Source organism: Pelodiscus sinensis, chromosome 2, assembly GCF_049634645.1.
Source record: "Pelodiscus sinensis isolate JC-2024 chromosome 2, ASM4963464v1, whole genome shotgun sequence".
Classification (NCBI taxonomy): domain Eukaryota; kingdom Metazoa; phylum Chordata; order Testudines; family Trionychidae; genus Pelodiscus; species Pelodiscus sinensis.
The window spans coordinates 201,191,554-201,215,407 of record NC_134712.1 but is presented as its reverse complement, the minus strand read 5'-3'; the positions used below and the strand labels follow the sequence as shown (position 1 = coordinate 201,215,407).

The following is a 23,854-nucleotide window of genomic DNA, read 5'->3' as shown; positions in this document are numbered from 1 at the left end:
GATTAACGCCTCTTCCAAAATAGCCATTTCAGAAAAGCAGGAGTGTGACCGCTCCACTGCTGCTATTTTGAAATAGTTCATCCCCCAAGCCATTCAAAGTAATGACTCCCCATTGTTTCCTAGGGTTCTAAATCAAGGTAGAGCATCCACATTAAGGGAGCCTGCCTTGGACTAATTTCCAGGCTTCTCTGTAGCGTAGACATGTTATTTCAAAATAAGCTATCTCAGAGTATTTCTTCCAGAATAGCTTATTCCAAAATAATTGTGCAGTATAGATGTAGTATGGGAAGGCACCGTGAAAGGCAAGAAATGATTAGTAAGCAACTCATTGATGAGCCAAGTCTGCCTGCTTTTAGGGAGGGTAAGGAGTAGTGTAATACTTATTTACCCTCATCATCCAGAAAGACAGTGAGCATGGCTCAGTCAGCCACTGCACCATAATGATATCTGCCAGGAGCAGGTTTGGCAGTACAGGAGAAACATGCTGAAGTTGGGACCTAAGCAAGCATTCTGGGAGATGTGACCAGAATTCTTCTCAGGGGTTCACAGTGTGGCAGCCACTCTACTGCTCTTTAAGAAGGGACTGTGTGTATTCGCACACACCTCAGCAGTGCAAGAGGGAAAGATAACATGGGCCATGACTCTGTACCTTCCTCCCCTTTGCTCAGGGGGCTCATTGCTTCCCTGTGGTGCTAACAGGGAACAATCGTTGGGTCCTGCATAAATGTGCAAGGCAGTAGGGAAGCTCTGTGGTACCGTCTCTCCCCAATTCCTTGTACAATTGCACAAAGCCAGCATTGTGAGCATGTAAATGTTTCTCAGGGACATAGAAGGCTACACTATGTAGTCTGTGTGCTCAAATTCTATTTTGTCTTCATTCCCTTGATCACCAAAGATGTTGTTGGCATTAATACTCTGTAGACCCAATTCTTTTCTCACTCCAGTGCAAAACAGAAGTACCTGTGCTGAAGCCAGCCACCTTTCATGAGTCAGTGTAAATAAGAGTGGAACTTGGCTTTCTCTCTCCAACTGCCAACCCTCAGGTTTGCTGTTCAACCAGACTATTGCCAGCAACTAGTGACTTGGCCAGTAGTAAGTTTGCCAGTTTATTCAAATGAGCCTTCAGGTTTTCCAGAGCTGCTCTTTGAGGATTTTGCAGGTTGATTCAATTTTTACTGCTACCTTCTAGCTAACAAAAGTTTATTTGCTTCTTTGTTTTACCAGGAATTATTTGATTGGGCTGCGATTGTTGCACAAACCAGTGTTATCTATAAGGAGGTGCATGGTTACTGCAACTTGGTTCTTGTCATTGGTAAGACTTCATCTGAAAGCATTTATGCTGCATTATTTCAGAGCATGTAATCAGTGGAAATCAGGCAAATACAAATTTCTGTATAAACAAATCATAAATGAACCTCAATTTAATTATTTTTGTTAACAATATGTCTAGCATGTACCTTTCTAGACAAAATACTAGCTGCCTTTCTCTCTCATTTTCCCTCAATTATGGCACAGATTAGAATTATGAATAATAATGGCATATATATTCTTCCTCTACCCACTAAGCCCCTCTTCTCCATTCAAAATAGCTATATAAGAGGCAGTGGCTTATATGCAAGATCATATGCTGTAGGGCAGCATTGTGGTCACTGTTTGTATGGATCAGCCTTTTTTTAAATCTGATTCCACCCCCTTTTCAGGTGCATGCAGAAGAATTAGTAAATTTGTACTGTGCATCATGTGTACAAATGTGGTAGTGCAAAATGTAGAGAGCTATGTCTGCATAAGTAAGCCAACTTTTTCCAGAAGTGGCCACTAACTTGAATACCCCTTTCTTTCTGTGCTCATTTTAAGACATCTCTGGCCTTTACAGAGGTACTGCTCTCCTATTTGGAGTTAGTTAGGAAAAAAATTAACAAAACATTTTTGGCAGAATTTGCCTATTCATTAAATTTGCTGTGTTTTGTGGATAGGGTTCAATTTCAAGAAACTCTGGATGGATCTCAGGCATCCTGATTTGGGATGAAAAAAATTCCCAAAACCAAAAATTTCATAGAACTGAACTTTGGTTTTCCAGACAGTTCTGCTCTCACTGACTTCCACTGGAGTTACAAGAGCTAACCGAACCTGAAAATCAGACTCGAAGTATCTTCTTCTGTATGCCCAAACTAGGGATGTAAATTGGCATTGCTTACCAATAACTGATTAACCAGCACCCGGCCTCCCTGGAGTAGCCTCTGCCCACAGTGTGGTGCTGCGGATTTTGCCTGGTCTGGCTGGGCTCACCATACTGTGCCATGGGTGTGGGGGTGCTCCAACAGCTCCTCACCTGCAGCACGAACCAGTTACATATCTAGCTTAACAGGTTATCATTTTTAATGGGATTTTACATCCCTAACTCAAACCCCACAGAACTTTCAATGAGAACCCCAAGCCTGCAACAGATTATGAAAAAGCACAGCAATGTGCTTGCTTGGAACCCCATTGACACCAGTGGGTCTTCCACATGGGCGCAATGGTTAAACCACGTGTTGTAACTTGCAGGATCAGAGTCCAAATTGTTACTTTTGAAAATGTTGGGCAAACGAATGAATACTGTCAGGGCAACCCAAAACATGTGGGGTTTCACTGATCTCAAAATATAGATTTGGCTTTATCATTATCTATAGTTGTAGCCTTATGAATTTTTCATTTAGGAATTGGTCCATGGAATTAAAATCTTTCCAAGGACCTAATTCACTTCCCAACTGCTACTTCCCCACTTCTTGGTCCTCTAAATATTATTCTGCAGGACATAAGAGTCCTTCAGGAAAATGGTGTTCCATAAGGTCTGTGCCACGTAATACATGTAAGTGCAGAAAAAAATCTAAAATTAAAGGATCTGTTATATTTCAAAAAATCACAGTCTTAAAAATAATGATAGAGTATAAAAATCGACACCATAGTTTTCCAATAGATAGTTCATAAAAGAATTTCAGCTTCTAGTCTTCCTCCTTCTTGGAAAAAGCATTTGCCCTTAAGATTTCCATGCAGTTCACTAGAATCAAAGTTCCAGTTAACTCTCGCCACTGCTTGGTTAGAGGGTTTTTCATTTTGTCCAAAGCTGATTGCAGGTCTTGTAATACATCTCTATAGCTGTCTCCATAGTGAGCACCCCATGTGTACAGGAAGTCATATGCAGGTTTCCACATCATCTGCAAAGAATTTTTAAATATTAGGAGAAAATAAAGCAATGTACAATTACTTTCTCAATCCATTGTAAGGGCATAATAAATTAAGCATTCTAGAAAAGGAAACATTAGCTTTTGCTCTTTGAGCACAATGAAGTACTTTCTTCATATAGAGCATGTTTGGACCCAAACTGCCATGATCCATGTATACTGTCAGCTTTTCTGTAGATACTGACATTTTAGTGAAATAAGTTTCAATAAAAAGATAGAAATGAAAAATCTATCAAACTGACAACCACATTTCTGTCTGAACAATTCATACCTAGTATAGTTAAAAGTAACTATCACTAACATTGAAAAGATCGTGTATAGGAGGGAATAGTTTCTTGTCTCACTTTAAGGTGTTCTTTTTAACAGCAGGTTTGCATGTGGTGAGATTCGTTATTCTGTTGATTGTCAGTTGCACTTATTTTTCTGTGAATCAGAATTATGATGTCTCCCTTATGCACTGCTCAGACTGGAGCTCATATCCATGGTTTGCAGAGGCAGAAAAGCTGACAGGGCAGAAAAGCTGAAACTGAAGAGGTTAGTTTACAGAAAAGAAGGAAGAAGAAGTGGTCTTAAGCGTATTTGGACTTATTGCTCTCTGTGGCTGTGATCCTAGAAACACTGGAGTAACTTGTGCATAAATGTTTGCCTAGCAGATGCTGATAAATACTAGCAAGGGACTAGAAAAACTTTTATAAAAAGTTGAATACAAAAATCAGGACATATAATCTATCATCAACGGCTACTAATTTTTAACAAAATAAAGTTGAGAGTACCCCTTTTAAAATATTCCTAAACGTTTACTTCACATCAAGCAGACTTCATGTCATAGCTATTGTTAATTGTCACAGCTCCATTGAAATCACTAGTGCTGTGTCAGTTTTCACCAGCTGAAGATCTGCCCCTACATCTTTTAAAGTGTCAATAGACACTAGAAAGTTATAGGATTCCTTCAAGGACTTCCAGATCAAATTCCCTCACTTGGCTTGGTTTACAAATAAAAAGGTTGTTTTCCTAGTTTCTACTTCTGCAAACTTAAATTGGGTTATGAAAATTAAGTCGTGTTCTCTCTGGTTTGCCGGTTATCATCAGTAATAAAGATTCCGCAACTGGAACTTAGCAATTGTATAGCTGATGCATAAAGCAGGCTGGAATCCAACTCTCTTTCCCAGAGATACATTGGCTCTGCTGTGTTAATGGGAATATAAAGCTACAGTAAACTGATAGGAGTCTGTGTATAAACAAATCGGTTGAGTGGGAAAGTACTATTTTTGTGTAGCCTTTCTGATTATTCTTGTACTTTAAGAGGCTTCTGTTGCATGATACTGTTAGCCTTTTGTGACCAAACTAGTTAGCCAATTGTGAGGGTCCTGTGGGTTATTTTGGCTAAGAGGAGAAACTAAAGATGGAGTCTGATATTTCTTTAGTGCCATACTATTTATTTACAAGGCTGTACAATGTCTTGACTCTCTGAACACAGCAGGAATCAAACCATAGTGGAATTTCTTTGCTCACAGCTACTGTTAGCATTTAGCCCAAAAGATCTCTCTCTCCATCACTTTTTCTCAAGTCCACATGTTTCTTTGCTTTTGCTGTTTCTCTCACAGAAATATACAGTTCCACCAGAGAACTGCTTAGCTCTGTTTCTGACAAGCTGTGGGTATTCTCATGTTTTGGGTGATGGATCCTATTGCTTCAGCTACCCCATTCCATGATATTAATAGCAGTGCCTATCTCATACAGAGAACTATTCATCAGTAGATCTCAAAGTACTATTCAAATTATCTCAATTTTACAAGAGGGGAAACTGAGGCAAGGAAAGGCAACATGATTTGCCCAAGGTTACCCTGCTAGCCAGTGGCAAAGCTGGGAATTGAATTCAGGTGTCCTGAACTCCTAAAGGAATATAAACAGTTTCCTATATTTATCACATATGAAGTGTGGCTGTTACCCTATTCCACCCATCATTTTCAATGAGGCTTAGCACAATAGGTGCATCTAGACTGGCAAGATTTTGTGCAAAAGCAGGTGCTTTTGCGCAAAAACTTGCCAGCTGTCTACACTGGCCGCTTGAATTTGCGCAAGAGCACTGACTTTGTAATGTACAAAATCAGTGCTTCTTATGCAAATGCTTTCACGCTCCCGCTCGGGAAAATGCTCTCTTGCGCAAGAGGGCCAGTGTAGACAGGGAAGAACTGTTTTGCGCAAAAAAGCCCTGATGGCTAAAATGGAGATCAGGGCTTTCTTGCATAAAATCGCATCTAGACTGGCCGTGGATGCTTTTGCGCAAAAGCAAATCTTTTGCGCAAAGGCACTTGCCAATCTAGATGCGCTTTTGCAGAAATACTTTTAATGGAAAAACTTTCCCATTAAAAGTATTTCTGCAAAATCATGCCAGTCTAGACTGTGTGTGTGTGTTTGTGTGTGTGTGTGTGTGTGTGTGTGTGTGTTGTCCAGCACACACACAATAAACAAGGACAGCTATTTGTTTTCAGCATTATTTCATTTGATGCTTCATAACAACAGTTTAATACTATTAGGATCTGCATTTAAGTTTGACTAATATCACTATAGTCAAAGAAGGAATTAGACTGGTATACAATTTAACTCCCTTTTGTGTCAAAGAATATTCTCTGTATACTGTGGGCTGCAAACTAAATGTAATTTTCCATGTAAGATTTGAAATTTATCTTATCAAAGTCACAGTCTGCCATAAAAATGAGAGTTGCAGCACAAATTTGAAAACCCAAAGGGCATTCTTCTTAAACCTTTAATGGGAACAAGATAACTATTACATTTTCCCTAAATGTATGTTCAGTTGTTGACAGTGAATCTGGTGAGAAATATGTATGACACCTCCCAGCTCTACAGCATCAGATTTGCTTGGATATACGAAGAACAACATAATCAGTTGAAATGGAATAACACAGATTTTGAATTCAGCTTTGGGAAATAATTTAATATAAAAATGACAATTTGAAGATGTCTCTCAAAGACGTACTGATTCCATGCTAGTGTTAACAGAAAAGAAAAATAATATAATAGAATAGGCCATAAATTACCAATGTGTCGTGTATGTCAAAAGGAGACTTCAGACATAAATAGTTTTAAGGCAGCAATCCAGGTTTTGGCAGCTTTCAGGCCCCCAAAATACTTCTATCCAGGAACTGAGTGAGCATGAAAACTGAGGTCTTCTCAATGTACACATTAATGCCTCTGAAAAAGGGATTTTCAACCTCACTCACAGTGTAGACCTTATCTTCCGAGGGCATGTCTACACTATGGAGATTGACCCTCCGGAGATTGATCTTCTGCCATTCTATTTGGCAGGTCTAATGTACACCCTCAGATCAAAGGCTGAGAACAGCCCACACCAGCATCTGGTACTCCTCGTACGTGAAGAGTAAGGGAAGCTGATGGGAGCATGTGATCCCATTGGCCTCCCTCAGTGTAGATGCCACCGTGGCTCCGATTAAGGTAAGCCGAATACAGCTAGCATTTTGAGTCCCCTTAGACTCAGAAAGGTGGTATCTTTGCTAAGGCCCTTTTCTGTGGTGAGAGCAAGAATATGATTGGGGGGAGGAAAGAGCAAGAAATAACCGTGAATGAAAGGCAGACATTCTCTGGTATTAGATAATCCACCTCAGTATGACTTAAAATGAAGCAAGTCCCAAGGAAGATGAAGGAGAATAATGTGGGGGCTAAGTTGGTCAAGGAGACAACATGATGAAAACAAAGTAAAGGAGCCAGAGGTGACAAAGAAAGAAAGAAAGAAAGAAAGAAAGAAAGAAAGAAAGAAAGAAAGAAAGAAAGAAAGAAAGAAAGAAAGAAAGAAAGAAAGAAAGAAAGAAAGAAAGAAAGAAAGAAAGAAAGAAAGAAAGAAAAAGAGAAAAAGAGAAAAAGAGAAAAATTGTTGATTGTGGGGGGGAGGAAAAATGGTCTTGGAAGGGAGGAAATCAACTGAAGCTTAAAATGGGCCAAAACAAAGATTTGAGAGTAAATTCTTATTTATTATTTGATTACAGTAGTTCCAAGGACATCCAGTGAGATTTTTAGGCCCCCTATAAACAAAGAGTAAGTGGTAGTCCCAGCCCTGAAGAGCTTATAGTTTAAATATTGAGACAATTAAAGGAGGAGGGGTGGGTTGTACAAGGATGGTGAAGGAAGTTTCACACTGGATTTGCACATAGGAAAAGGTGCAAGTACAGAGTGGGAAGCCTTACCTCCTGGGTGACTTCCCCTCTTCTGTCTCGGTGAGGTACTTCATAAGCCTCCATTTGTTGCTTTGTGAGTCGGGCTAATCTTTCTGCCAGCTCTCTCCAGCATTTGCCAAGCTTGACAGCCGAAGTCAAAAGGACAGTGTCCTGGGTAAGGCGTGCTACTAATCCTTGGCAGTCTAACTTCAGAAGTGCCTGTAGTAACAATTTTTAGAATCAAGCTATTTGATCAGTATTTAAAAGGAAGTAAATATTGTTTGTTTTTGTAACTATCCAATAGATCTTTTCAAAAGTTAAGGAAATCTAAACCTTTTTTGGTTCTTTGTAAATAAGTAATTATGTTTACACCTTTGAAACAAAAAAGGGATTGCCAATAATTTGTATAGGAAAGTTGCCAGTAAGCTCAAGAAAAAATTAAATTGGCATCCCATTGCTTCAGCACTCCAGTGTCAGTTGAATTCTGCCAAGTTTGAGGATCCTGAAGGGAAAATAGCCTTCTCCAACATAAATATTTGGGACCTAACATTTAGCTTCATGGACCTGAAAAATGAAATCAGAGCATGGCTATAATAAGGCGCGGTCCTTGTTCTGCTTCTTTTCCAGAAAATCACTGATTACATTGGCCAGAGCATTTTAATTTAATCCCTCCACATACTTGATAATTTTCTGACTATGATTCAAACTTGCAAGGACACAAAAAGGGAAACACAATGTGTTATTTGGAACAAAGCAAATTAAAATGTCTCCAATAGAAAAGTCCTGAAATGAGTACATGTCACATTTCTGTTTTCTTACTGGCTTAGTTTAGAGCAGAGTGAAAAATAAAGTTTTTTCTTTTTTTCCTGAAGAAAAGTGAAAACATCTACAGTTCAGTGAAATACCAAATAAACAAAATATTGCATCCAAAAATGAAAGTTTTTGATTTTCAGATGTTCAGAGAGTTTATACAAACTATATACATTTTCTGAAGAAATCAAATATTTTTCAGGAAACTTTGTTTAGCTGAAAATCTAATTTTCTCTTAAAAACTTTTTAGAGGGAAACTTTTCAAAGGGGGTGCAGTTTGTGGGGCTGAATGAAACCCCTGATCTGTTCTGCCAGACCTTTTGTGGGCAGGGGTAATTTGCCACAAATAGAAATAGTGTTCATTGCCAGGTACAAATTCATTCAGAAGACTGAAGCTCCAGTTCTGAAGTCCTTACTCAGGAAAAACTCCAACTGAAAGCACTAGACATTTTGCCTATGAGCGGATTCAGAACTGATGCTTCAATTACCAAATAAATCACCATTATGAATTTTGCATTTTATAACTTTAATAGTCCTGCGTCTATAAATAACTCTGGATGTGCCTTGTTGCAGTTGAACGGTGCAGGGAAGGGAAATCTCACAAGTTCTATATAAAGAAGCAAATCCTGAATCCCCAGACCAAAATATAAATATATAGGCCTTCTCTGAGACACAGGGAGCATGGAATCCTCTTTTTTCCTCAAAGAGCAGCGACATAGCTGCCTCAAAACTGCCACCTCACACAGGCTACAGTAGGGTCCAGCCCTTGTTCTCTGGGCTTTTCCAGACAGCTAATCAGCATATTAACAGAAATACTCACTATATTGCTGCCCCTTCTGCTCACCTTACCTACTGAATGCTCCCATGAATTGCTGTGGAAACAGCTACAGCAGAACATTGTTCCATAGGAAGCTAGTGGTTGAAATCCTCTCTGCCCCAACCTCTGCTCAGACTTCTCTCTTCCCCACAACACAGAACTGATAGTGTTACCACATGTGACAAAGTGTTTTTTTTTTTGCCAACAAAAGCTTATGCCTAAATAAATCTGTTAGTCTTTGAGGTGCCACAGGACCCCCCATAGTTTTTGCAGAATACAGACTAACATGGCTCTACCTATTGAAGCACTGGGATTCATCCTATTTTAAACATTAAAAGGACCTTCTCTTAAGTGGCATGGATGATACTATTTCTGTAACTATAGCTCTTCCAGGGTATGTGTAGACTGCAGGAGGCATAAGGGATCTGTTGAAAAAGGCTTTCTTTCTCAACAGATCCCCCTCTAGACTGCCGCTTTTTGCCGACAAAGTGCAGAGTCGGCAAAACACGGTGGCCATTTTTATGCAAATTAGACACGGGATATTTAAATCCTTGCCTCATTTTCAATGTCAACCTGCCTAATTTACATCTCTCTGCTGACAGAGGGATGCAGTCTAGACATACACCTAAAGGCAGCAAGCCAAATTTGCATTTCAGAGCTGGAAGTTATATGCTAATCACAGATAAGATATCTCTTAGTTCGTTGATATCTCTTTTGTCCTGGAATTTGAAAATAATCCCTGTCTTATATTCACACAGCACTATCTCCATTTGATAGGCTGGTTAATTTGTCCTTTAATTCTCCTTGAATGAAGAGAAACATAAATGAACCCAATTCATTTTAATATCACTACCTGGAATGTTAAGCTCTTTACTCAGTTTCCTAGTGGCCACTTCTGCCATTGTCTCTGGGTGGCGTATTTCTCTGAGATCGTTTGAATGCTGACTTTCCAAAGGGAATGAATTAGTTATGTGAGGTAGCACTTTCAGTGTGACTGCAATACAGGAGCAGCTAAGGTATGTCTATGCTGCAATTAAACATTCCTAGCTGGCCTGTGTCAGCTGACTCAGGGCTTGAAGGGTTCCGCCTATGCAGCTGTTTAATTACAAAGTAGACATACGGGCTTGGGCTGCACAGTGCAACATGGGGAAAATTTAGTTGTGAACCCACAGTTATGAATTCCTCGGCGAGCCATTATTATAACAAATATAAAGCTTAGCTCTCTACTATTCTTTTGTTAAGCAATCTAAAGGCATGTCTACCTTTGGGAAAGATCAGTGCTGCTGCGGTTGATCTTCCAGCTTCAATTTAGGTGAAGACATGCTAAATAGAACTCAGAGAGCGCCCTCATCAGTGCAGGTACTCCTGCTCCTTACAAGGAGTAGTAAGGGAAGCCAATGAGAGCATTTGATGTCATTTACTATCTGATTGTTACTCTCAACACCACTTTTTCTTGACTTAACACAAACCTTGTTGTATATATGCACATTTTCAGATGTAGATTGTATGAGGACTATAGGTTTTATAACTCAAACTTTTTAAACGTGTGCTTACAATTTTCAATTATTGTAGTCATATTTGCAAAGAGTCACAATACAGTACCAAGGTAATATCATATTTCATTACTGAAAATCATTACTCATAAACAATACTCATTTACTATCCATACAAAACAGATGAATCCACTTGAACAGTACTCACAACAATGAGTTCATAAAGAAACTGCCTTTTGGGTCTGTTAGCATGGCAATCTTCCTTCAATTTCTTCACCACGTATGCGACTCTTTCTGATTCTTTATCTGCTGGTACCTCACTGAAATCATTCAATGACATATGTGAATATCCTAGCACATTAGCCAAAGCTTTCCAGTTGTAAACACTCTCTGATACCGTAGATAGGACTAAGGAATAGATATATGTCAGTTTCTTAAAAGGCAGTGCAATTTGTTCTAGAAGATTCCTGGTAGGCAGCAGGCTATCATTGATATCCATAGCTTGTTCTTTTAAAATCACTTTTACATTTTTACAGTGCACAAGACCAATCTTTCTTCGAAGAACTCCGACATACCATTCTTTAACTTTAGTTTGTCCAATGGCCTTCACTTTGTCTTCACCGAGCAATGCTATTGTATCCCCTTTAAAATACTCTAGTAAATAGTCTATCTTATTCTGGCGTAAGACAGTTTTCAAGGCCACTCCATAGTTGGTAATATTTAAAGTCTTATCTAGAAACTTGGGGTATATAACTGATGGTGTCAAAAGAAAAGGAGCTGATTTGATCTCTTTGCGTTTCTGTAAGCGGGTTGGCTTACCAGTCATCCCAGTTAACTTTGGAGCTGGATCAGGAGTTGTAATATGGAACTGGGTTACAAGGTTATTATTTGGGACTTTAATCTGAACTAGGAAGGTGAACAAATGCATTTCCCCAGTTCCCAGTACAGAAAATGAAAACTGCTGTTGGACAACTTCACCTGCTTTCAACTGCCCTTCTTTAATTTCTTTGTTTTGATCTTCCAACTTCACTTCAAAATCGGGATCACAGGATATCAAAGAAACCTTTAGATCTTGTAGCTTATCAAGTACAAATGTATGCTTTCCCCACAGCTTAAACACAACTGGAGGCATGTTCTTTCCACCCTTTTGAATGTCACAAATTGTGAGTTTTTCTGGAATGTAGTTATGACCAAAGGCTGTAAGAACTGCAGTGAAAGAAGGATGAATATGTTTGGGCCCATAAATTCCAATAGACAGGGTTCTGTGGATGTATTCCCAAACAGTTGTAGCCAGAGACTGAATTGGGTTCGTTTGTACTGCAATGACTGAATACATCACATGACTTAGATCTGTCAACTTCACCTGTAACGTATCTGTGAAAATGTAGTAGTTGTGCAGCTTTTCAAAAGGACCTTCTTTGTTGAGACTATAAAAGCACACAATTTCCGTCATAACTTGACTGAAAGGATCCTTTTTCACTTCAGCTGCAATTTTCATCTCTAGTAAAATGGCTTCCATTGTGTTTAGGTTACTTAATGTAAGTTCTATTAATGGGCTCACAGTGCTTGAAAGATCATGATTAAGTGATTTTGGGGGATTCAGAATAGCTCTTAAACCAACCTCCTGGAATTCCCCAGGTGATACATGACCCTCAGGGATGTGAATTGTGATATCTGAATCAGGTAGCTGCACTGAACCCCCTTTATGATTCACCTTGAAGATTACATGAGTGTCTGTAGGTTGTGTTTGTGCCCATCCTGGACTATGACTCATCGCATCCAAATCTAGACAAGATCGGGCCAGCTGTCGATGACTCAACCATGCCATCTTGTAGGCTTCACGGTCATTTTGAAGCCATTCCATGTCTGCATCTAAAATCTGGCCAGAGGATGCTGTGTTGTCAGGATCAAAGCTTTTGTCATCTACAATATCCAGAAGTTCAGAGGCACTCTTAGATCTCCCCGATTTCCCTGCTGCAACATTCCTCAGAAGATGATGAATATCTAGCTCATCACCCGATGAAGCAAAAGAATCCCTGTTACTTGAATCTCTGGAGAACAAATAGGGGTCTTCTTTTGAGACAGAAATGTTTTTATTGTTCTTGTCACTGTTATTTAACTGAGCTACATCGGATAAAAAAGGGTTGGACGCTGACAGTTCATTCCAGAAAGGATTAGTCTTGGGAACAGTATAAGCATGTTGTTTGAACACCTCTGGCCAGTCAATGATTGAATCCAATTTATTCTCTTTGTCATCTGTTTAAAAAAAAAACAAAGGTAATTATTCCTATCCACACTCAAACCCTATTTATTGGACAAAACTGGCCAAATTCATCTCTTCAATAAATCTCTTGCTGTTGTTACAGTACACTAGGACTACATTTATCCAAAGTTAAAAATTTTTAAAGCTTGTGAGTCATTTAGGGTCAGTTTATACTTTCATATTACTTTCAAGGTTTTAAACGTAACCAACAGAGTGTCAACTATGTAGACATATTTAAATTTGGATTCAAGGAGTGATATTAACAAAAAAACACCAACAAATTAGTCCTTATAATATGGGTTGATATTGCAAGATATGGAATATTTGCAGCACGCCTTTTAGCACCTGCAATTCCCAGCAGTAGTAATGGGAGTTGAGAAAGCTGAAGTCCATCAAGAGCAGACCCTTAAACTGTGTGTTCTAGTGAATGTTGTCCACTAGAAAGACCATTGGCATTTTTTGCCCAGTGGCTTGCTGTGTGCAGAAATACAGTGGCTAACGCTTCCATTTTGGAAACGATCTTATACTCACTGTGGAAAAGATTGTACACCATTCAGACTTCCATTTCTTCCTAGCACAAACACCTCAGAAATGCTTTTGTTGAACTCATTTGGTTTCAGCCCTAGAAGAATTTGCTAATATTTTCACTGTAACAATCCATAACTCTCATTAGGCTAGAGTCAACTACACATTTTACATTTGGAATCGGCAAAAGAGTGAATTTTTCCATTTGATTATTTGTATAGTGAATAGGAGTAAAAAGTAGGGGGGAAATCTTTGTTTCTTATATAGACAATATTTAAATACCCTTTTAGACTGAAATATGCATTGCTAGCAATAAAGTCTATTTTACTATGTCTATTTCTTGTTATAGATGTGCGGACACCCTTTTGTGTAGCACTCATATAGAACCAAAAGCTAAATGAATAAATTTGCATGGTGACAGTATATGGTAATTAAAGACTCCATTGCATGAGAAGCTAATTACCCCCTGCAAGGAACTGACTGAGAGCTTGCAACTCCCATTGCCTTACACAGGTTCTCTACATGCAGATAATAACACAAATAATAGCATTGAAAGGGATTCTTTCTCCTTCCCCAGCCACAATCTGCCAGTAAAGTTCCTTTATCTTTATTTAAAAACTAACAAAAGCAGCAGCTCAGCCTGGTTTTATTTATCCCGTTCGGCACACTCATGACTCCCCCTTTAATGCTGTCTCTCCCTATAGTTTATTGCTCCACCCTTAAGGTTACTGTAATTCTTACAAATTGAGCTGTCATTATGCCAGCTTCCCCCTACACCGGAGCCGCTCTCAGTACTGGAGATGAGTGTGGTAGGGTGATATGGACCTGACTGCAGCTTCCTGATTCGGAGGATGAGCTCTGGCCCCAGTAGTACTAACAGCTACTTCTGGACAAAGATCAAACTGACATGACTGATGTGCAATCCTTAATAGACCCTATGCTCCTTTTCTCTCTCCCCTGACATGCCCCCTTTGCGGATGGAAATAATGCAGACCTGGACCTGGTGCAACAGTACCCAGCAGAGTTCGCCTATACCAAGGAAGTATTCTGCTGAGCATTTGCAGCTAGAACGTGGCCCATTACACTGTGTGAATAGTGCAAAGGATACATAATGCAAAAGAGAGGATGTTGCACTGGATTTAAGACAACAAACTTCCAAGCAGAATAGTTCTTGCTTGGCTATTGGTGTCAATGAGAGTTTTGCCTGACTAAAGCCCACAAGGTGTGTTAGCCCATTATAATAAACAGACCTGGCAACTCGCAGCTTGTTGAAGGTTTTCTGTCATCCACGTCAATCACAGTTCCTTCGGATCTACTCCGTGCTATCTCTCTAGTGTGAGAAGAAGTTGTTCTGCTAGTGGACATTTTTTTTCCTCCTAGGAAATAGTAGGGTATGTTAGTGAGTGTACAGTTTGAGAAAGAGGAAGCTGACTGAAGAATTTTTGAGCACCAGTTCTGCAATGTGACACATGTGGGCAGAGCCTGAGGTTTCATCTTGGGTGCATAGGTCTCTCCCTTTGTATCACATTTCATGACTGGAGCTTCAATATGTAAAGTAAAAGTAAAAACAGTACATTATGGTCCAATAATGACTTATGTCCTATAGAAAAGACAGGACTATGCAGCACTTTAAAGACTAACAAGTTGGTTTATTAGGTGATGAGCTTTTGTGGGCCAGACCCAGTTCGTCAGATCAATTTGTGGAAGAAAATTGGCATGACCATATATACCAAAGTGATACAATCAAAAAAAAGTGAACACATAAAATTGACAAATCAGATTTTCCTAATAAACCATCTTGTTAGTCTTTAAAGTGCTGCATAGTCCTGTCTTTTGTTTCAGCTACACCAGACTAACATGGCTGCATCTCTGTCATTATGTCCTATAGGTCATGTATGTGCTTTGCTGAATTGAAACTGATTGCCCCCCCCCCCACACACACACACAAAATTCCAGTAACTTCATCCTACTGTATCTTTAACAAAAATATTTTCAAATTAAGCCTTTTATTCTTTGCAACTAGGTTCGACGGGGACAGGTGAGCAAAGCCCACAGGTAAGTGCTGAATGTGCGGGACTGGGAGATGGGTTGGAAATGGGGGGGACTACGGCCTATAATGGCAAGGAGAAAGGAGGGTCAGGGCACAACAGGGAGGCAAGATCAAATCAGTATCTTAGATGCCTATATACAAATGCAAGAAGTATGGGTAATAAGGAAATCGTATGCAAACACTTGGAAAGTAATAAAGTGATAGGGAATAGCCAGCATGGGTTTGTGAAGAACAAGTCATGCCAAACTAATCTGATAGCTTTCTTTGATAAGATAACGAGCCTTGTGGATAAGGGAGAAGCGGTGGATGTCATATACCTAGACTTTAGTAAGGCATTTGATACGGTCTCGCATGATATTCTTATTGATAAACTAGGCAAATATAACTTAGATAGGGCCACGATAAGGTGCGTGCATAATTGGCTGGATAACCGTAGTCAGAGAGTTGTTGTTAACGGTTCTAAATCCTGCTGGAAAGGGATAACAAGTGGAGTTCCTCAAGGGTCTGTTTTGGGACCCGTACTATTCAATATCTTCATCAATGATGTAGATATTGGGATAGAGAGTACTCTTATTAAGTTTGCAGATGATACCAAACTGGGTGGGGTTGCGACTTCTTTGGAGGATAGGGACATAATTCAAAATGACCTTAGCAAGTTAGAGAAATGGTCAGAGGTAAACAGGATGAGGTTTAATAAAGAGAAATGCAAAGTGCTCCACTTAGGAAGGAACAATCAGTTCCATACATACAAGATGGGAAGCGACTGTCTAGGAAGGAGCATGGCGGAAAGGGATCTAGGGGTCATAGTGGACCACAAGTTGAATATGAGTCAACAGTGTGATGCTGTTGCAAAAAAAGCAAATATGATTCTAGGTTGTATCAACAGGTGTGTTGTAAGCAAAACTCGTGAAGTCATTCTGCCGCTCTACTCTGCACTAGTTAGGCCTCAGCTGGAGTACTGTGTCCAGTTCTGGGCGCCACATTTCAAGAAAGATGTGGAGAAATTGGAAAGGGTACAGAGAAGAGCGACAAGAATGATTAAAGGTCTAGAGAACATGACCTATGAAGCCAGGCTTCATGAACTGGGCTTGTTTAGTTTGGAAAAAAGAAGATTAAGGGGGGACATGATAGCGGTTTTCAAATATCTAAAAGGGTGTCACAAGGAGGAAGGCGAAAATTTGTTCCTCTTGGTTTCTGAGGACAGGACAAGGAGTAATGGGCTTAAAGTGCAGCAGGGGAGGTTTAGATTGGACATTAGGAAAAAATTCCTAACTGTCAGGGTGGTCAAATATTGGAATAAATTGCCAAGGGAGGTGGTGGAATCTCCCTCTCTGGAGATATTTAAGAACAGGTTAGATAGACATCTGTCAGGGATGGTGTAGACAGAGCTTGATCCTGCCTTGAGGGCGGGGGGCTGGACTCGATGACCTCTCGAGGTCCCTTCCAGTCCTATTATTCTATGATTCTATGATAAGCAGGAAGAACTGGAATTGCTAACCAATAAATACAACTATGATATCATTGGTATTACAGAAACCTGGTGGGATGGGACGCATGATTGGAATGTTGGTATGGAAGGGTACGGCTTGCTCAGGAAGGACAGACAGGGAAAAAAGGGAGGAGGGGTTGCCTTGTATATTAAAAATGTACACACTTGGACTGAAGTGGAGATGAACGTAGGAGATAGCTGTGTAGAGAGTCTCTGGGTTAAGCTAAAAGGGGTAAAAACCGAGGGTGATATCATGCTAGGAGTCTACTACAGGCCACCTAGCCAGGTGGAAGAGGTGGATGAGGCCTTTTTTAAACAATTAAAAAGACTATCCAAAGCCCAAGATTTGGTGGTGATGGGGGACTTCAACTATCCAGACATATGTTGGGAAACTAACACAGCGGGGCACAGGCTATCCAATAAGTTTCTGGACTGCATTGGAGACAACTTTCTGTTTCAGAAGGTTGAAAAAGCTACCAGAGGAGAAGCTGTTCTGGATTTGGTTTTAACAAATAGGGAGGAACTAGCTGAGAACTTGAAAGTGGAAGACAGTATAGGGGACAGTGATCATGAAATAATAGAGTTCATGATCTTAAGGAAAGGTAGAAGGGAGACCAGCACAACTGAGGTAATGGATTTCAGGAAGGCAGATTTTGATAAGCTCAGAGAACTTGTAGGTAAGGTCCCATGGGAAGCAAGACTGAAGGGAAAAACAACTGAGGAGAGTTGGAAGTATTTCAAAGGGACGTTGTTAAAGGCCCAAAAGCAAACAATTCTGCTGTGTAGGAAAGATAGAAAATATGGCAAAAGACCAGCTTGGCTTAACAAGGAGATCTTGCATGATCTCAAAATAAAAAAGGAGTCATATAAAAAATGGAAACTAGGACAACTAACAAAGGATGAATATAGGCAAGCAACACGGGAATGCAGGGGCAAGATTAGAAAGGCAAAGGCACAAAATGAGATCAAACTAGCTACAGGCATAAAGGGAAACAAGAAGACCTTTTATAAATACATTAAAAGCAAGAGGAAGACCAAAGACAGGGTAGGCCCACTGCTTAGTGAGGAGGGAGAAGCAGTAACAGGAAACTTGGAAATGGCAGAGATGCTCAATGACTTCTTTGTTTTGGTTCCATACATACAAGATGGGAAGCGACTGTCTAGGAAGGAGCATGGCGGAAAGGGATCTAGGGGTCATAGTGGACCACAAGTTGAATATGAGTCAACAGTGTGATGCTGTTGCAAAAAAAGCAAATATGATTCTAGGCTGTATCAACAGGTGTGTTGTAAGCAAAACTCGTGAAGTCATTCTGCCGCTCTACTCTGCACTAGTTAGGCCTCAGCTGGAGTACTGTGTCCAGTTCTGGGCGCCACATTTCAAGAAAGATGTGGAGAAATTGGAAAGGGTACAGAGAAGAGCGACAAGAATGCTTAAAGGTTTAGAGAACATGACCTATGAAGCCAGGCTTCATGAACTGGGCTTGTTTAGTTTGGAAAAAAGAAGATTAAGGGGGGACATGATAGCAGTTTTCAAATATCTAAAAGGGTGTCACAAGGAGGAAGGAGAAAATTTGTTCCTCTTGGTTTCTGAGGACAGGACAAGGAGTAATGGGCTTAAAGTGCAGCAGGGGAGGTTTAGATTGGACATTAGGAAAAAATTCCTAACTGTCAGGGTGGTCAAATATTGGAATAAATTGCCAAGGGAGGTGGTGGAATCTCCCTCTCTGGAGATATTTAAGAACAGGTTAGATAGACATCTGTCAGGGATGGTGTAGATTGAGCTTGGTCCTGCCTTGAGGGCGGGGGGCTGGACTCGATGACCTCTCGAGGTCCCTTCCAGTCCTATGATTCTATGATTCTATCCGAGTCCCTGTTTAGAGATAGGATTTAATACAAAAATATTAACCATGGAAGTTCATATCTGTTCATTCCCCAGCCAATTTCAGATAACTAACTCTCCCTCCCGCCTCCCCCTGTGCTCAGCTCTTCTTTTTATGCATTTCTTTGAAGGGGACATCGGATCAGATTCTCCTCTCAGTCAGCACAAATGTAAATCCCCGTCACTGGGTGTCTGGACTCTGTAAATGTAACAGGCACTCCCAGCCTTGCCAATTAAGAGGCAGACAGCACCTGGGATTATGAAGGATGAGGGAGAAGCTGAGCAGAGGGACACCCAGGCTACATCTACACTGCCGGGTTTTTGTGCGAGAACTGTTTTGCCGAAGAGTTCTTGTGCAAAAAGTCTTCCACAAGAGCACGTCCACACTGCCATGTGCTTTTGCACAAGAGATGTGCTTTTGCGCAAGAGCGTCCATGGCAGTGTGGATGCTCTCTTGCGCAAGAAAGCTCTGATGGCCATTTTAACCATAGGGCTTTCTTGCACAAGAAATTCATGTTGCCTGTCTACAGTGCTTTCTTGTGGAAGAGCTCTTGCGCAAGAGGGCTTATTCCTTATGGGGAGAGGAATAAGTCATCTGGAAGAAGCCCTGTTTTCCGACGCTGTACTGTAAATTTCCTTGCATAAGAACGCACATGCAGTGTAGCCGCTCTGCAAGTTTTTGCGCAAGAACAGCCATTCTTGTGCAAAAAGCCTGCAGAGTAGACATAGCCCCAATGTTTCAGAGCTACCTGAGTCAGCCAGGAAAAAGGGCAGGTGAGAGTTACCTGGTTCGGTCAGAAAAAGGTCAGGAGGGAGCAGCTTGGGAGTAAGAGATCAGCAGGGGAGAATTTCCATTGAGCAGGAGGTTGGAGGAGGGGAAATCCAGATGGATTCACTGACGTCCCCAAGTCAAGAGGGCCAGGGCTGATGACTAGAGAGGAACGGAGGAAATTGCCTACTGTGGTCTCTGAGGGTATGTCTACACTACAGCACTAATTCGAACTAACTTAGTTCGAATTAGTTAATTCGAACTAAGCTAATTCGAATTAGCACAGCTAGACTTAAAAACTAGTTCGAATTAGCGTTTTGCTAATTCGAACTAGCATGTCCACACAGAGTGGACCCTGAACAGAGGTTAAGGATGGCCGGAAGCAGTGCCGGCAGGGCATCAGATGAGGACTTAGAGCGTGGAGCTGCTGTCTCAGGCTAGCCGAGGGCTGTGCTTAAAGGGACCTGACCCCCCACCCCGGACAGACAGTTCTCAGGGTTCCCTGCTTGCAAAGCAGTCCTGGCTTGGAGTGCCCTGAGTACCCACACGCGGAACATCAGAGCACTCGGCCATCACCCAGGCTGCACTTGCCGCAGGCTGCCATCCGGGGGGAAGGGTCAATCGGGGGGCTGCAGGAGAACTTCCACCCCAAGAAGCCAGCAGAGCCAGCCCAGTCCTCCCCATCAGGGGCGCGTACCCCATTCCTCCCTCACCTCCTTCCACTTACCCTTCCCTAGCCCCCCTTTCTGATGTACAAAATAAAGAAAACGTGTGTTCAAAAATAGAATCTCTCTTTATTGAACAAAACTGGGGGAGACTGGGAAAAAGAGGTGGGAGAGGGGAAGAGAGAGGCTGGGAGAGGGGAGGGCAACTAAAATGATCAGGGGTTTGGAACAGGTCCCATATGAAGAGAGGCTAAAGAGACTGGGACTTTTCAGCTTAGAGAAGAGGAGACAGAGGGGGGATATGATAGAGGTCTATAAAAGCAAGAGTGGTGTGGAGAGGGTGCATAAAGAAAAATTCTCCATTAGTTCCCATAATAGAAGGACTAGAGGACACCAAAGGAAAGGAATGGGTAGCAGGCTTCAAACTAGTAACAGAAAGTTGTTCTTCACAAAGCAAAGAGTCAATCTGTGGAACTCCTTGCTGCAGGAGGCTGTGAAGGCTACAACTAGAACAGAGTTTAAAGAGAAGTTAGATCAAGTAATGGAGGTTGGGTCCATGGAGTAGTATTAGCCAGGGGGTAGAAATGGTGTCCCTGCCCAAAGTTTGTGGAAGGCTGGAGATGGATGGCACGAGACAAATGGCTTGGTCACTGTCTTTGGTCCATCCCCTCCAGGGTACCTAGGGTTGGCCACTGTCGGCAGACAGGCTACTGGAGTAGATGGACCTTTGGTCTGACCAGTATGGCCATTCTAAGCTCAGGGCTCAGGGTCGGGGGTCTCAGTGGACCCCCTTGATTTTCATGCACACCTGCTCCTGGGTGGCCAGGCTGGCAGCTCTCCTGCCCTAAACGGCCGCTTTCCTGTGCCTAGTGCGGAGGTCGTGCACGAGGTCCATGATGTCCGCACTAGACCAGGCGGGTGCCCGCCTCTTGCGGTCCTGGGCAGGCTCCCGAGAGCCGCCAGCCTGGTCCCGGGAAGAGGCGGAGGGCTGGGGGGCATTGGGTGGCTGGCTCAAGCCGTGCCAGGTACAGGGTCTTCTGGCTGGGTGCTGGCAGGCTTGCACCTGGCACGGGCACCGTAGCCAGCCCGTGCCCCTTTAAGGGCTCCGGGACCGGGAGGGGGGCATACGAGTTTCCCTGGTGGTACCCAGAGTGGCCACCAGGGAAAGCTGGGGAGGGCTAGCCTCCCACTAGTTCGAATTAAGGGGCTACACAGCCCTTAATTCGAACTAGTAAGTTCGAACTAGGCTTAGTCCTCGTGGAATGAGGTTTACCTAGTTCGAACTAAGCGCTCTGCTAGTTCGAATTAAGTTCGAACTAGCGAAGCGCTAGTGTAGCACCTATTAAAGTTAATTTGAACTAACGTCCGTTAGTTCAAATTAACTTTGTAGTGTAGACATACCCAGACCTAGTGAGTGGAAGTGTGAAGGCAGGGGCTCAGCAGAGATGCCTACCTTGTGATGGCTCCATGCTGGAGAGGTGGAGCCAGAGAATTGGAGAGAGCTAATGGAGCAAGGGAAGTGAAGGATGCTCCCCCAGAAGCGATGTTGTGGGTATACATGTGGGGGGAATGGGAGTTCCCTCCTGGGAAGACTGGGAGGTCATAGCAATGGAAACGGCTGGGGTGGCTGTCCTGACAGAAGGACAGCAGAGGCCTGTCCAAGTGCCAGATATGGCAGAAGACACCAGAGTATCGCATGTGGGGCACTGAAGGGGACTAGATGCCCAGGGACTTTAGGGACAACATGCGCGGTGGGTGATAAATGGACTATGTTTGGGGGACGTGTGTTTTGGAATACCAGGAGAGAGATTACTAAGGTGGAAGAATCTGGCATAGAGTAACTGGGAATTCAGAAAGAGTGAAACGGAGGCATCATACCTCTTGTATCCCAGCATGGCACAGAAAGGTGCTTTAGGTGGGGCACCCCTGTTATAGTCAATGGACAGACACTGACCTAATGTCAGTATAAGTGAGACAAGATTCAGGTACCTCCTCTTCTTTACACTGGTTGTGATAGCTTCCGCTCCTTCTCTGATGCCATCTGAGTGGTCAATATTAGCAAGCTGCCATGGCAGGACAAAGAAACCAGATACATTTACCAAGAAGAATGAGGCAGGCCAGATACACATTCAAATGGTAATTCCACCCTTATTCTGCAGCCAGGGGATTTCATTGCCTGGGGAATCATCCTCTGCTGCATTGTGTGCACACATGGATGTACTGTGGTTTTGAGAGCTGGTGGGAGGTCTGTGTGTGTATGAAATACCTGCAGTACCCAAGGACTGAAGCGGCCATCTGTAAGATGTAGCGTTTCCTGGGTGCTGACAGTTGCAGGGTAGATTGGGGAATCTTACTTCATCTTTAAAAGGAACAGCAAATGCAGACCTGCCAATATTTACCATGAGGTGTGGGAGCTAAAACTGTAAAGGAGAATATCAGCTATCTGTTAAATCAGCAGAAGTTCTACTCCTTTTCCTTCTGGAGACATCCCTGGTGATGTAAACAGAGTGCTACAGCTGGAAAAAAGAAGCAGCCAGGCTCTATGGCAGCAATAGGAGGCTGGGGGGAGGGGAGGAAATAATAACCTGCCCCCTGCCCACACACACACAGATGCGCCACATACACTAGAGACTAGTTTTACATAGTAAGTCTGTATCTCCAAGGATCACTGTGCTAACCCTCCTCAGGCTGGTTCTGTGTGTAGTGGGATGATGATGATGATGATGATGGACATGAGACAATTAAGTTTAAGGCAGTGGCAAGAATCATTCGCCGGGCCCATCTCAAAACTCTAAAGCCAGCTCTGCTTCGGGGTCTGATGGACCATATGCTCCCCTCTGTGCAGCAGCAAGATTGATAGCTAAGCAGCTCTTCTCCCACCACTCCCCCACATCTGCCTAGCCAAGGTGTGCTGTGCGGGCTTTCTGCTGTGGCTATGGGAGAGTGAGAGCCTTGCAAGTCTGGGTGTTTGGCTATGAAACTGGAAGTAACACGTTAATTTAAAGTGATGCTAAGGGAGCTGTTGGCACTGCCTTGATTCAGTTTCTGCTTCATTTCATGCTGCAATATACTATGGTAAAATACAGATTACTTCACCACGAGCTCTGAGCATTATTTTTGTTTGTTGCCATCAGCTGGAGGTAACAATGTGTTCCCACACTGACGTCTGTCAGGGCAATGAAGCATTGCTGATGTTCCAGTTGGCTTTTCATCTGAACAGCAGCCCGAAAGTCAGTGAGTCGGATACACTTTCAAGTTCCCCTGCCTTGTCTGGAAGCAAAACTACAAGACACCATTCGGACCTGACTTTCCTCCATTTTCTCTTGTCATCCACCAATGTATCTCCATTGACTTCAATGGATCTATTCCTGATTTACACAGCTATGTGAGGAGAACCAGGCTCTTGGTCTATAAAGAGTCTGCTGAGTGACATGTGCTTATTCAGGAAGTTAAGAGGCAGGTAACTGGGTAATTGTGTAGTTGATAAAATTTGTATCGACTACATGATTAGTTGTTAAGAGAAGGTACCACCCCACTGCAGCCTGGCTCCTACTACATTGAAACTGAAGAGCCGCAGCAATGGTAGCTCCTGGATCCAGCACAGGCCAAGACTGAGCCATGCTTGCTTAGTCCCAGTTCATGCCGGGTCCAGCAGCCCCTGTCCGTGGGGGGTGACAGCTGGG

General features: G+C 42.2%; 1 protein-coding gene across 1 annotated transcript in view; it reads right to left on the bottom strand.

Annotated features, from left to right (window-relative positions):
- Positions 1-1,325: 1,325 nt before the first annotated feature.
- MACC1 (MET transcriptional regulator MACC1) overlaps positions 1,326-23,854 on the bottom strand; it is a 48,376-nt gene continuing 25,847 nt past the window's right edge. The window contains exons 2-5 of the mRNA XM_006138341.4: positions 14,570-14,695; positions 10,740-12,787; positions 7,442-7,630; positions 1,326-3,194 (exon numbers count right to left, since the gene is read on the bottom strand). Coding sequence (XP_006138403.1) covers positions 2,982-3,194; positions 7,442-7,630; positions 10,740-12,787; positions 14,570-14,684 — 2,565 coding nt within the window. The 5' untranslated portion in view covers positions 14,685-14,695 and the 3' untranslated portion in view covers positions 1,326-2,981. The remainder of the gene's footprint in view (positions 3,195-7,441; positions 7,631-10,739; positions 12,788-14,569; positions 14,696-23,854) is intronic.